General features: G+C 45.1%; 1 protein-coding gene across 3 annotated transcripts in view; it reads right to left on the minus strand.

Moving 5' to 3' along the window:
- Positions 1–14570, minus strand: part of GIGYF1 (GRB10 interacting GYF protein 1) — a 1351771-nt gene that overhangs the window by 949551 nt on the left and 387650 nt on the right. For all 3 annotated transcript variants that reach the window (XM_085637593.1, XM_085637592.1, XM_085637591.1), the window contains exon 7: positions 10471–10582. In XM_085637593.1, the coding sequence (XP_085493719.1) occupies positions 10471–10582 (112 nt within the window). The remainder of the gene's footprint in view (positions 1–10470; positions 10583–14570) is intronic.

Genomic DNA, 14570 nt, shown 5'->3' on the forward strand with positions numbered 1-14570 from the left:
AATGGACCTGGGTACTGTAGGGGTACAGGGCTCATGCACCTGTAACCACACCACTGGCATAGGGCACCCAGCTAGAGGCATGACTGAGGTATGCCAGGGCAGTGTGTTTGTGGGCATGGCACACAGGGATGTGTGCCATATCGACTGTTTTGTTCTGCACCAAGACACTCAGCCTGCAAAGGCAGAGTGCGTGTGTAAGGGCACAGGGCCTCTAAGGGTGGCACAATAAGTGCTGCAGCCCTTAGGGGCCTTCTCTGTTCACAGCGCCCTGGATACCTAGGGTACCATTTACCAGGGGCTGACATGTGGCCAGAGATGCCAATTGGGTTTAGGCTTCAATACAGTTTTAGGGAAGGAACAGAGGCCCTGGGGTCCTGATTGGCAGGGCCCCAGAGCACATCAAGTCAAAGAGCATCACTAGTCTGGCAACAAAAAAAAGAAAGGGGGAGAGGGGGTTTACTGCAACAGAAACCCACTTTCTCGCAACGAGGTGTACCAGCGACTCCTCTTGCTTGCAATGCACATGGTCCTCGACGCCACTGATTGATTTCCTGCTTGGCGGGAGAAGATGGACTGTGAAGAATGACGTATCCTAGTGCGATGACCAAATAGTGTAATGTTTAATGTAGATAACCTCAGCCAGCACAGGTGTCCGGGGAGGAGGGTTGACACATGTGAATCTACAGCACTACATACCACAAACGGATGCTTACTGGGTAACATTTCCGTTTGATGGCATGTGTGGCTGTAGATACACATGCTTAGCGTAGACTGAAAACCAGTTTTCTTCCCAAAGCAGTGGCTAACCTGTATGGGTTGCGCTTGTTTTGAATAATGTTTGCAGACCACTTATCCCACATTGGCTTGTTGACAGGCATAACATCTACACAATGTTTTGTAAATGTGTACGGTGCATTCAATGTAGCTGCCTTACATATGTCAGACACAGGTAAATTGCCTAAAAAGGTCATGTAGGCTACCTTCTTTCGAGGACTGAGTTTTTTTTAGGGCTAGGCAGAGTACATTTAGCTTTGGTGTAACAAGTTTGGATGCATTTTACAACCAAAAGGGAAATGCTTGCTTTAGATAGGGCCCTTCCTTTTATGTGGTTTTGAGTTTGCAATAAAGAGTTGTGCTTTCTTCCTGAATTATTGTGTTCCGTTAATATAATACAGGAGAGTTTTTTTCCTTTTTACATAGTGGATAAAGCTCTTTCCACAACGGAATCAGGATTTGGAAAGAATACTGGCAACTTAACAGATTAAACTGGAACTGGTGTTATGTTAACAGCTCATTTATTTTACACCAGAATAACAACTGTCCAATAAATGCTCATTGTAAACGCCCAGCCTGTTTATTCTGTGTATTTCTCTGTGACAGACTAAGTAAGCACGAGTGACTGAGCAAAAGGTAGTATATTGTTTCCAAGGTCCTGAGGGATCAGAGTTGTCATGTTCAATGGTTACCAGGAACTATTCTCTCCTTAGTCAAAGGAGATTCTAGTGGCACTGTGAGCTAGTTGGTACAAAAGTCCAACATACCCAGTGGGGGTGATAAGAGTTCGTCTGACACCAATCCTACAGTATATGTTGTCTAAACGCACGGATCCGGTATACTTTTTATAGGAACTACACGACATGGCACCATCAACTTTGGTTGGGTACTTATTAAACCGTAGAATCTTAGTTCAGTCGCGCTATTGCTCAGGAAACCCTATTCACAAAACAGAGAAGTCTGAAGTGGGTGGGTAAAACTCTGCCAGAGCTAAGTAGGCAAAATGTCCTATTTATTGGCTGTTGGTTACTCAAGCTTGAAGGACAGAGTTCCTAAAATTGTGCAAAACACCTGATCATATTTCCTTGAAAAACTCGTCTTTCCAAAACAATGACTAAGTAAGGGGATAGAGTAGTGCAAAATCTAAATCTCTCAGCAGATGAGTAAAATGCTGCTGCAATTCAGATTGCAGAAAGTGATAGAAATGCAGTCACCCTGAAGCTGCTGGAGCATGGTTTAACACCCAGGGGTGGCATAGTAGTTTTCACTTTTGAGGCACATGAATTATACAGAACAGAGGTATTTTATTTGTGGGTTACATTCCCAGCAGCAAATGCAAGAACAAAAACTTTTCATTTTTACAGAGAAGATGAACCACCAGCGCAATAGTGTCCGTATGAGGCCATTGAGGTTCCGCTCACGTACCAAGAACACTTTTACTGGTTTAAAGGCGCCCTACCCCATACAAGAAGAGTGAGACTCTGCCCGCTCAGAAGAGTAGGGGCAACATGGCCAATATTAGCAGCCTACACATCACATCCTGACATCGAAACAATGCCAGGACCAGACTTACTCATACTTCAAAGAATTATTAAAACTTTACAGAAAGAGGACACAGTTCGTCATGAGTATATATACAGTCCAGCCAGCAATGGTAACAACAAATACAACTAACGTTCAAAAGACAACTAAAATTACACCACGAACATTACACGCAGTAATGGGTAAAATGACCGCAAAACGTGATCAAATGTCATTCTGGATAGCGCAGAAAAGAACACAGCTAGTAGCAGTATTCCAAAATACCAGCACTTATGAAAAAAACAGAATGCTGACAATCTGCTTGCCCATGGGGATAGGTCACGGAGGAACACCTCAACACCACCCTCCGTCCATACCCCCTCCATCGCTGCGACCAACACCAACTCCGCAGCCAGAGAGTTTCACCGCTGGATCTCCTGCTGCACCGGCTAGCTTGCACCCCTCCGTCCCCCTGCCAAACAATGCCCGCAGAAAGTCGCCTGGTTCACCACAGAACTCCAAGATGCCAGACGCTCCTTCAGACGCCTAGAAAAATCCTGGCAAAACCTGAAAACCACGGAAGCACGGAACGACCACAAGAACACCCTAAAGGAATACCACCAGCGCACAAGAGACACCAAACGGACCTTCATAGGAGACAAAATCCAGACCAACGTAACCAACACCAAGGAACTGTTCAACGTCATACAGCCGTTCGCAAAACCCACCTGCGAAGCCACGGACGTCACACCTTCCCAGGAACTCTGCGACTAACTCAGCTCCTACTTCCATCTCAAGATCATGGCTCTCTACGACAATTTCAGTGAACCTGCGACAAGCACCACCCCCTACCCACCACTAACAATAAGCAGACCAACACGGCCTGGGATCCCGCTACCATTCAAATCATCAAAACTACCATGAAGAAAACCCACTCAGGAGCCCCAACCGACCCCTGCCCTCCGCACATCTTCCACAGAGCCACCACCGTCATCGCACCCAAACTAGGACACCATCAACGTCTCCCTCAGTTCAGGCATCTGCCCAGACTGGAAACGGGCGGAGGTAAAACCCCTCCTCAAGAAACCATCGGCCGACCCAACGTACCTGATAAACTACCAGCCCATCTCTCTCCTCCCCTTTGCAGCCAAAGTCACCGAGCGACTCGTGAACGCCCAGCTGACCGCCTTCATAGAAGATAACGCCTTCATAGAAGATAACTCCATCCTAGACGCCTCCCAATCTGGATTCCGCAGCAAGCACAGCACAGAGACCGCCCTCCTCCCCGCCACCGACATCCGCACGCTACTCCACCAGGGACACACCGCGGCCCTCGTCCTCCTAGACCTCTCCGCAGCCTTCGACACCGTGTCTCATCGCACTCTCGCGGCCAGACTGCACGACGCAGGAATACAGGGAGCAGCCCTAGACTGGATCCAATCCTTCCTCTTCGGCAGAACCCAGAGGATCCGACTCTATCCCTTCCTCTCCAAACCCAATGAAATCAACTGCGGAGTACCACAGGGATCATCCCTCAGCCGCACGCTCTTTAACATCCACATGGCCCCCCTCGCCATCATCGTCAGACAGCATGAGCTCAGCATAGTATTATACGCAGACAATACCCAGCTCATCCTCTCGCTCACGAATAAGCCCGAGGGAACCAGACTCCATTTCCAGGACGATATGAAAGACGTGGCAGCCTGGATGAAGCATAGCTGCCTGAAGCTAAACTCAGAAGACCGAGGTCCTCATCCTCGAGCCCTGCACCTCTGCCTGGGACAACACCTGGTGGCCCTCGGGAACCCACCCACCCCCAGAGAGCACGCTCTGAACCTCGTCATCATCCTGGACTCCTCACTCTCCATGAACTGCCAGATCAACGCTATCGACTCCACTAGTTTCAGCTCTTTGCATCCTCCGGAAGACCTTCAAGTGGATCTCCCCAGACTGCAGAAGGACCGCCACCCATGCACTCATCACTAGCAGGCTGGACTACGGCAACACCCTCTACGCCGAAATCAACAAGACTCTTCTGCACAGGCTCCAGAGCATCCAGAACGCCGCAGCCAAACTCTTCCTCTGGACACCGCGCCATGAGCACATGACCCAACACCTACGAGACCTCCACTGGCTCCCAGTCGAGAAGAGGGTCACCTTCAAACTCCTCACCCACGCCTACAAATCCCTCCACAACATCGGACCCAAATACCTCAACGAGCGACTATCCTTCCACGTACACAAGAGAAACCTCTGCTCCGCCGACCTCGCCCTGGCAGAGGTCCCTCGCATCCGCAGAAACAAAACTGGTGGAAGGGCTTTCGCCTACATCGTAGCCAAAACCTGGAACGGGCTTCCCGGTGAACATCAGGCGCACCCCGACCGTGAACATGTTTAGGAAGGACCTCAAGACCTGGCTCTTCGACTGATCCAGAGTCCCCCCCCCCCCCAGCACCTTGAGACCCTCTGGGGTGAGTAGCGCGCTTTACAAACCCCCTATTGATTGATTGATGGGGATAACACCACACATTGAGGATTATACCTCTTGGGGTACAATGAGTACAGACTGGAGCCTGCTCTGAACTTAAGAATGAAGTTACCTAGTAACTATGCCCAGATATCAGCCATAATATTAGCAAATTTTAAATGGGAGGCAGCATCAGTGGCTATCCGCCAACGCCTAAGGGAGTTCAATCCTTTACAACAGGAGGCCGAACTACCAAAAATAATAGAAACTGCATATGCAGAATTAGGCAGGGACAGTTTGGATGGAAATGCATTAAAACCACAACTGATGGGTAGTCCCGAGAAGGAGACCTTCAAGAAGACACCGGCTTCTTCTGAAAAGAAGTGGGACAATAACAAAAACCAAAGAAAACAGATCTCAATCCAGAGGTAGATCTCCTCCACAGGAGCCCTCCGAAAGGAGGTACAACCTTAGGAATAGGGATATTATTAAGAAACCTGACAGGTATCAGGTAACTGATACATGTTCCTCTCGTTCCTTTCTGGGTTTACGAGAAAAACTGCGAGAGAGAGAGGGACAGACAGAGCGTATAAAGTCCAGAGACAAGCAACACGCTCAAGAATGTGCTTCCAAAAAAGAAGATAAACCAAAACAAAAGCCAGAGTTCAAAAAGAAGGCATGCCCAGAATTCTGAGGACTCTACTACTGAACGGGGAATGGACTCAGACGATGCTGGACAGTGCGACAGAAGTAACAATAGATCGCCAGTACCTGATGGAATTTCTGGTGACAGCGGACTTGAATGATTATATCACGGTGGAAACACCTGATACTCGGGTAATTGTCCCACACAAATTATATCAAATTACACTTCAAATGGAGGGGGACAAATGCAGGACAGTTAGAGGTCTCTTTTGGGAGAAATAATATTTGGCTATGACATTGTTAGCTGAACAGGATTGGCCACCAGCATTCGTCATGAATTGCCCTAGGGGAGAAACGGTAATTTAATCTGAATTCTCCGACCATGTTCCCAAATATTTAAAATATACATATGCGCAGGTGTGGGCGGTAGTCCAAGACCCAGCATTATACAAAAACCATGCTGGACGGGTAGAGGATTCAACCCACCACATAATTCCATTAAAAAATACTCCACTGCACAAAGGCAGTATCCAATAAAGCAAGAAGCTAAAAAATAGGTCAGGGAGATCGTAGATCAACTTGAATACTGAAGAGTGATTGAAACATGCACCTCTCAAATGAATAACCCTTTGTTTCCCATATCAAAACAACACAAACCATCTAGTACTGGATTACAGACATTTAAACACTTGCACTAAAACATTTGCAGTACACAGTGCATACAGTGAATATAATTGTGCGGAAAAAATACAAAACACCACTAGATCTCTCAAATGGATTTTTTTGCCAAAATAAAGCGCCGGAGAGCAGATATTTGACAGCATTCTCAGTGCTAGGGTTTCAGCGTTAATTTAGTAGACTCCCCCAGGGGTATAAGAACAGCCCAGGGTTGTTTTCGGCTAGGGTAACTGAATTACTTCAAAATCTGGATGAGAAGGCATTGTCCTACGTAGATATTTATCTGCCGGATGATGACCTGGAGGAACACTTCAACAGAGTAAACTACCTAATTTTGGTGTTTGCCTCTGAGGGTTATAAATTCAACTTAAAAAAAAAATAATAAAAGATTGCCCACCTTAACGTCCTTTTTCTAGAATATGAACTTTCAAGTGAAGGGAAAAGTCTAGCAGCTAACCTTTTAGAAAAATGTGCGCTGCTCCAACCTCCAAATCATTAAAAAATGTACAATCAATCCTGGGATTCCTGAACTTTGTCACAACATACATTTTGTATTAAGCAGAAAGACCTTTCTACAATTTCATAAAACCCGACTTTTCAGTCGGACTTTGGACACAGGAAAACAGATACTCTTCGTTCCTTACAAACTGACATGATAGCTCCAAAACACTTACAAATATTACAGCTATAGCTTGAGTCAATTTCCATTTTTTCTTTTGGATTAAAAAAAAAAATCCTTTTAACTTTTTAAACTGCTTTTTTTTGCAAAACAAGAGACTAATGTTTTAACTATTTGTGTACAAGTATGTAGTGCTCCAAGTAGTAGGTTTAGAATTTAACTATTTCATCCATTCGGAAGAGGAGTGGGTGTTATATTCCATATAGGTACCATAATATCGACCTCGGTACTTTCATTACCCTTCACCTATATTCTTCCCTACATTACACTTCTCACGGTTTTACAGGGACAGACCTTTTACCTAGATACTACACTGCATTAGGAACGCTAGTTTTCTCTAGTTCGAAATCTAATACATTATGCATGAGCATTCTTGGAAGTACAGCAAGACTACCATCTGCTGTATAAAATCTGTGTACAAAGTTAACGCCCAACATCATCCTTAAACCGACACAGTAACACAACAAGGTAGGACCCCTGGGGAGACCTATGGGTATATATACACATCACATCTTGCTAAGATAAGACAGAGGAGACCGAGACTTCCCAGCCGACACACTCACCAGAGATGCTGAGGTTCCTGCATGCAGACACTCCAGCTCACACTGGTCTATATTGCGGGGTCTCCAACTCGAGACCAGGACGGGGCCCCACAGTCTCGCTTCAGGTAATGGGGTTGAATAAATCCAAGGGGGATTCTTGGCTTAACACCTACACACAGGCTAGGTGCACTTAGGTACATCTAGTTAGGGAGGTATCGTAGGAGTACGCATCTTTCTATCATGTGTTTTATATACTCAAATGTATTCATGATTATTGTAAGATGGTAGAACTATACCATTCATTTACCTCTATAGTACTGCTAATCATTTAGATCTGAATACTGCCTAACTGTTGTTGCAGCTCATTTATTTTACACCAGAATAACTGTTCAATAAATGCTTATTGAAAACGCCCAGCCTGTTTATTCTGTGTATTTCTCTGAGACAGACTAAGTAAGCAGGAGTGACTGAGCGAAAGGTAGTATATTGTTTCCACGGTCCTGAGGGATCAAGGTGGTCATTTTCGATGGTTGCCAGGATCTATTCTCTCCTTAATAAAATGAGATTCTAGTGGCACTCTAAGCTAGTTGGTACAAAAGGCCAACATACCCGATGGGGGTGACCAAAGTTCGTCTGACACCAATCCTACAGTGTATGTTGTCTAAACGTGCAGATCCTGTATACTTTTTATAAGAACTATAGACAAGATACACAATAGGATTGGTGTTATTGTAAACGCGCAGATCCTATATAGGTTCCAGGAACTGCACGACACTGGGAGACCACTTTTGGTACAAGTTTAGGTTTGGTACACAGTACCACTTTGTCTCTATGAAGTTGAAAGAATGATTCCTCTAGAATTAATGCCTGAAGATCACTAGCACACCTAAGTGAAATGACTGCAATGAGAAAAGTAACTTTCTAAGATATGAACTGTAGAGGGCATGAGTGTAAAGTTTCAAATGGTGGACCCATCAACCTTGTTAATAAACTGATGTTCCATGCTGTTGTTGGAGTAACTCTAGCCTGTATAACTTGAGACCCTCTAGAAAAGCTTTAAAGACAGGAATTTTGAATATAGACTGTACTCTGTTTTGGAGAATTGCACCGAATGCTGCTAGGTGTAGTTTTACGAAAATGAAGACTAACCTAGAGGTTTGTAAATATAAAAGCTAACAATTTCAAGGCTTTCCTGTAAATGGGTTAACATCCTTTGAATGGCTATAGTGAACAAATAGTTTCCACTTTTCCGCATAGCATGCTCCAGTAGTGGTCTTCTTGCCTCCAAGAATATCAATACACTGTTGAGGTAGATTCAAGTATCTTAATTCTAAGACCTCAGGAGCCACATTGCAAAACAGAGATCTGGGGTTTGGATGTCTTACCGCTCCCTGATTTTGGGTTAGTAGGTCCTGCCAGTTGGGAAGTACCTGGTGTAGGACTACTGAGAGTTCTAATAGGGTGGTGAACCATGGTTGTCTGGCCCATGTGGGAGCCACTAGGATGAGAATCAGATGTCTGTTGCAGTTTGCGAACCACAAATGGAAGCGGTGAGATGTGGAAAACCATAAGCAAATATCCCTGGGCAACTCATCCATAGTGCACTGACCTTTGACTGAAGGGCATTGGAACCCGGAATCGAAGTTTGGGCATTTGGCATTTTCTGCCGTGGCAAACAGGTCTTTGTCTGGGTGAGCCCATTGTTTGAAGAATGGGTGGAGGACTTGTAGGTTGAGCCGGGTCTGGTGGCGCAGTTGATTAATGCATTTGCTGACTGAGTGTGTACAACAAATGCTTAACACTGTCCTCTGATACTGCCTTACTGCTAGACCACACTACCACAAATAGAGAGTGAGGTGCTATCTAACTTTACCTCTGCCTACCTTTGGGGTTTCACTGGACTCTGCACACTATACCTCACTTTGGTATAGTATATACAGAGACAGCTTCCTACAGTTTTTCCTTCCTGTACTATGCTCTTGGCCCTTAAAATAACCAGGGACATGAACAAACTTCATTTCCTCACACTGCTGACTACCCTAACTATCCAGTAGGACATTGGAGTCTGCGATCTTCCAACATGTGACAGCTGATGTCTCAGTCTTCCTGCCCAAATGTTTATTCTTTTGCTCTCCTTAACTGGTGACGGTCCAGTGGAGGAAAGAAGACTAGACGTTTTTGCTACCAGTAGATAAGGGTAACTGAATCAGATGGTATGCTGTTCATCTACACAGGGTCCCATTTTCAGGGTTTATATCTTTTCCTCGATCCAAGGTGACCACTTTGAAGGATATGGGATCCTTTAAAGCCCCGTTATCCTGGTCTGTGATGCTGGGTAATTTGCAAAAGAAATGTAAAGGGAGTAGAATCTTTAATAGGAAGCAAGCCTCTGTCTGCTCCTTTTTTAGCTGTACCCCCATCAGTATCAGTTGCAAATTTTATAGCAACTTAGACTGATAGGTCATCAGTGATAAAGGCATAGATTGGTACAATTTGAAACTCTCCTTGTGTGTCAGTGTATAAATAGCAGCAAAAGTTCTTTGTGTAGAGTCTCAGATTCAAGGGAATTCATAATGTTGTCTTCCTCAAAACTCTTCCGGATCCTCTTGCGGTTCTGGTGTAAGAGGTGGCTCTAGCTGATCCTCTTGCTCAGTACAGTACTCCCTTCTTCCACCTCCTTACTCAAAGGCTACACTGAAATTTGAAAATTCAAGGTATTTGTCTAATCTTTTCTGTAGCAGCACCACACTTTCTTCTTTAAGCCAGCATTTCATATGGCAACAAATGCTCGGTTTGGCGCAGAATCCATTCTCTATTTCAAAGTAAACAGGTATTTGGGGGATGTTCTGCCAACGCTTCTACCTAGGTCTTTTAATTGATGCCTGTGACTTGTGGCTCAAAATGTGTTTTTTGAAAGTACATCCCTCTGGTTTCGCAGGGCATCCTCTGCATCTTAAGACTATTTACTCGCCACTTGAGAGGTCTTAGTCCTTAAAGAACTGAGCCGACTGTGCAGTTAGCGATCAAAACTATAAATGTATGTTACAACGCATTTATGCATTAAGCAATGCTTTTATTTATTGACAGCTATGAAGAAATAAAATCTTCATGTCACATCTGAAAGGTCTGCCTACAGTTCTACTACAACAGAAAAGGTGCCTCACCTCTTCCCCGGGCACTGCCCCGTCCGCGGGCTACCCCTCCTGGGGGGAGCCCGGCTCCTTTCCCCATGAGTCGCAGCACGGCAACACTGTTCACAGACATTGAAAAGTTCCTCTGTGAAAGCAAGGATTAGAGGTTACCATACATAGACCAAAATAATGTTTAAACTGCTCAAAGAAACTTATTGCCTTTAAGCAAAGCATCACAATCGTAACAAAACAGACAAGCAGGCAGAATTTGCAGTAAACTGGAAAGAAATGCTGTGTGGAATAGGAAGAGGAGCAATCTCAGGAAATCAGTATGAAAAGTTGCACATGAAATCATCTAGTACTAAGGCAGAGTAAGAAAATTAACTTAAATGGACAAAAACTTGAAAAACAAACAACCATGATAGAAAATAACTATGCTACTTACCCTGTAAGCATCCCTTTGTGGCATGTAGTGCTGTAGATTCACAAGCTTGGCATACTTCAATTTAGCGTTAAGTCTGGATGTGTACAATTGGTTTTTCTTCTATGAAGTCTCTTGAGTTACAAGGTGAAGCAACGCCTCCGAGATATTGTGCATGGGCATTGACACCATTGTTGGATTGTTTTCCCGCAGTCGGGTTAGAATGGAGTGTGAATAAGAGTCCGTAAAGTGATGCCCATGCATATGATACTGTAAGTAATGGAACAGCCACAGGTGACCTAGGAGGAGGGCAGGTGCATGCGAATCTAAAGCACTACATGCCACAAACAGATGCTAACAGGGTAACAATCAGTTTGATGGCATGTGTGGCTGTAGATACACATGCTTTGCATAGACTAGAAAGCAGCGCCCTCCATAAAGTGGTGGCTAACCTGTGGGGGCTACAGTTGAAAGCCATAGATGCTCCTATTTTGAGAGAACGTATTTTAGGAGGTGTGGGCAGAGCTTTTTTAGCTTTGACAAAACATTTCTGAATGCATTTAACTATCCATCTTGAAATCCCTGATTTTGAAATGGGCTTTCCTATGTGAGGGGGCAAAAAAGCCGCAAAGTTGTTTGCGAAACTCTTTAGTTCTATCAATATAGTACATTAAAGCTATTTTAACATCGTGTATTAATGGCTCATTCTGCAATTGAATCAGGTTGCGGAAAGACAGGTAAGAAGGAATATGCTACTTACCAGTATGCATCTGTTCTTGGCATGTAGAGCTGCAGATCTACACACTATGCATAGATAGCCATCTGGTGTTGGGCCCGGATGTTTGCACTTGTTTTTCTCTTGGCAAGTCTTTGGAAGTCACGAGGTAGGTGACTCCTCCTTTGGATCATAGTGCGTATGGGCATCGGTTCCATCGTCAGATTGTTTTTCGCCAGCAGGGAATTGATGGAGCTTTGTAAGAAACAGGAATGATGCCCATGTATGCTGTATCTAAGTAAGTTAATACTGGAACAGATAAAGGTAGTCGGGAGGTGGGTGGGCGTGTGTGGATCTGCAGCTCTACATGCCAAGAACAGATGCATACTGGTAAGTAGCATATTCCGTTCGAGGCATATGAGCTGCAGATTACATACTATGCATAGATTGTATAGCAGTATCCCCTCCTAGCGGCGACCAACAGTATCTGTTGCAGTAGTTTGAAATAGTGTTTTGAGTACAGCCTGGCCCACACTAGCTTGTTGTTTAGTTTGCATATCAACACAATAGTGTTGTGTGAATGTGTGCGGTGTAGACCATGTAGCTGGTCTGCAGATATCATCTAAGGGAATGTTCCCTAAAAATGCCATTGAAGCCCCTATCTTTCGTGTAGAGGGGGCTTTAGGAGGAACAGATAATGTACGTTTGCTTTGTGGTAGCAAATTTGTATGCATTTGACAATCCACCTAGCTATCCCAGATTTTGATATGGGGTTGCCTTTGAGTGGTGGTGAGAAAGACACGAATAGTTGTTTGGTCTTACGAAAAGGTTGTGTTCTTTCTATGTAGCACAGCAGTGCTCTTTTGACATCTAAGGTGTAAAGAGCTCTTTCTGCGAATGTGCCTGCGAAAAGAATACAGGCAGCTCCACTGATTGAGGTGGAAGGGAGAAATGACTTTACGGAGGAATTTAGGATTAGTCCGGAGAACAACCTTATTATGATGCATCTGCAGAAAGGGTTCCTGAATACTTAGTGCTTGTAGTTCGCTAACTCTTCGTAGAGAAGTAATGGCTACTAGGAAAGCAGTTTTCCATGTTAAGAATTGTAGCTCACATTTATGTAGAGATTCAAATGGAAGCCCATTAGTCTTGTGAGAAGGATGTTTAAATTCCACACAGGTGAAGGTGGTACTCTGGGGGAATTATTTTTTTGAGTCCCTCCATAAAGGCTTTATGGAAGGTACTCTGAAAAGTGACAGATATTGTCTATTTTGTAGATATGCTGCTATGGCAGCAAGATGCAGTCTGATAGACGTGTAGGCTAAGTTGCATCTTTGGAGGTGTAGTAAGTAGCCTATGATGTGTTGGATAGACACATCTAGGGGATCAGTGTTGTTGTTATGACAGTATATTACAAATGGTTTCCACCTGGCTGCATAGCAGGCTCTAGTGGTAGGCCGTCTAGCTTCTTTAATGACGTTCATACAGTCAGGAGGAAGGTTAAGGTAACCAAATTCTAGGACGTCAGGAGCCAGATCGCTAGGTTGAGCTGAGCTGGGTCTGGGTGTTGGATCTCTCCATGGTTCTGGGTTAGGAGGCGCTGAGAGAGGTGTAATTTTTGGTGCGGAACTACGGAGAGTTCCAGCAATTTGGTGTACCATGGTTGTCTGGCCCAAGTTGGAGCAACTACGATGAGCGTTAAGGAGTGTTGCTGTAGTTTGTGCACCACTAGTGGAATGAGTGGGTGAGGCGGAAAAGCGTACGCAAATCTGCCTGACCAGTTCATCCATATCGCATTGCCTTTGGACAATGGGTGAGGATACCTGGCGGCAAAGCTTGGGTATTTGGCGTTTTCTGGGGTGGCGAAGAGGTCCATCTGTGGTTGACCCCACATCTGAAAAAATGGTTGAAGAACTTGTGGATCAAGTTCCCACTCGTGGATTTGTTGTGTTTGACGGCTCAACAGATCGGCCATTGTGTTGGACTCCTGGGACATGTTGGGCTAGGAGAAAATTGTTCTGAGGTATAGCCCACCTTCATATGCTCTGTGCGAGCTGAGAGAGCTGCAGAGAGTGTGTCCTGCCTTGTTTTTGTATATAATACATGGCTGTCATGTTGTCCGTGCGGACTAAGACAGCTTTGCCTGATGTGTTTTTGAAATGCTTTTAAGGCTAGGGATATGGCTAGTAACTCCAGGTGGTTGATGTGGAGTAACTTTTGTTGCGGTGTCCACCTGCCCTGCATTGTGTGATGTAGTTGGTAAGCTCCCCAGCCAGAGAGCGATGCGTCCGCTGTCATAACTATTTGAGGAACCGGCTTTAGGAACCGTCGCCCTTTGGAAAGGTTCTTGGTGTACCACCACTGCCGAGCGATGGGTACGACCGTCTACCAACACCAGATTTGTTAGCTGCCCTGGAGCCTGGTTCCATTGGCGGGTTAAGCACTCTTAAAGAGGACGCATCTGGAGTCTTGCATGAGGCACTATGAATATGCAAGAGGCCATCATTCCTATGAGTTGCATGAACATTCGAGCTGAAAGAGTGTTGCGGTTGGAATTTGGTGAGAAGAGCTTGTATGCTTGCTATCCTGGCAGGACTTGGATAGGCTAGCACCGTTGTGGTGTCTATTGTGGCACCGAGGTATTGTTGCGTGTGGGACGGTTGCAGCTGGGACTTTGGCGTGGTTTATTGTGAACCCCAGGTCCTGAAGTTGCTGAATAGTGGCGTGAGTGTGTTGTACACACTGATTGTATGAGCTGGCTTTTATGAGCCAGTCGTCTAGATATGGGAAGACGTGGATGTGCTGTCTTAGGTGTGCTCCCACCACCGCTAGGCACTTGGTAAACTCTTGGTGCTGTGGTGACTCCGAATGGGAGTACTTTGAATTGATAGTGCTGACCGTCCACTACGAATCTGAGATATTTTCTGTGAGCGCTGTGAATGGGAATGTGGAAATAGGCATCCTTGAGGTCTAGGGTAGCAAGGAAGTCGCCCTGTG

The sequence above is a fragment of the Triturus cristatus genome, chromosome 12 (assembly GCF_964204655.1).
Source record: "Triturus cristatus chromosome 12, aTriCri1.1, whole genome shotgun sequence".
NCBI classification, from domain to species: Eukaryota; Metazoa; Chordata; class Amphibia; order Caudata; family Salamandridae; genus Triturus; species Triturus cristatus.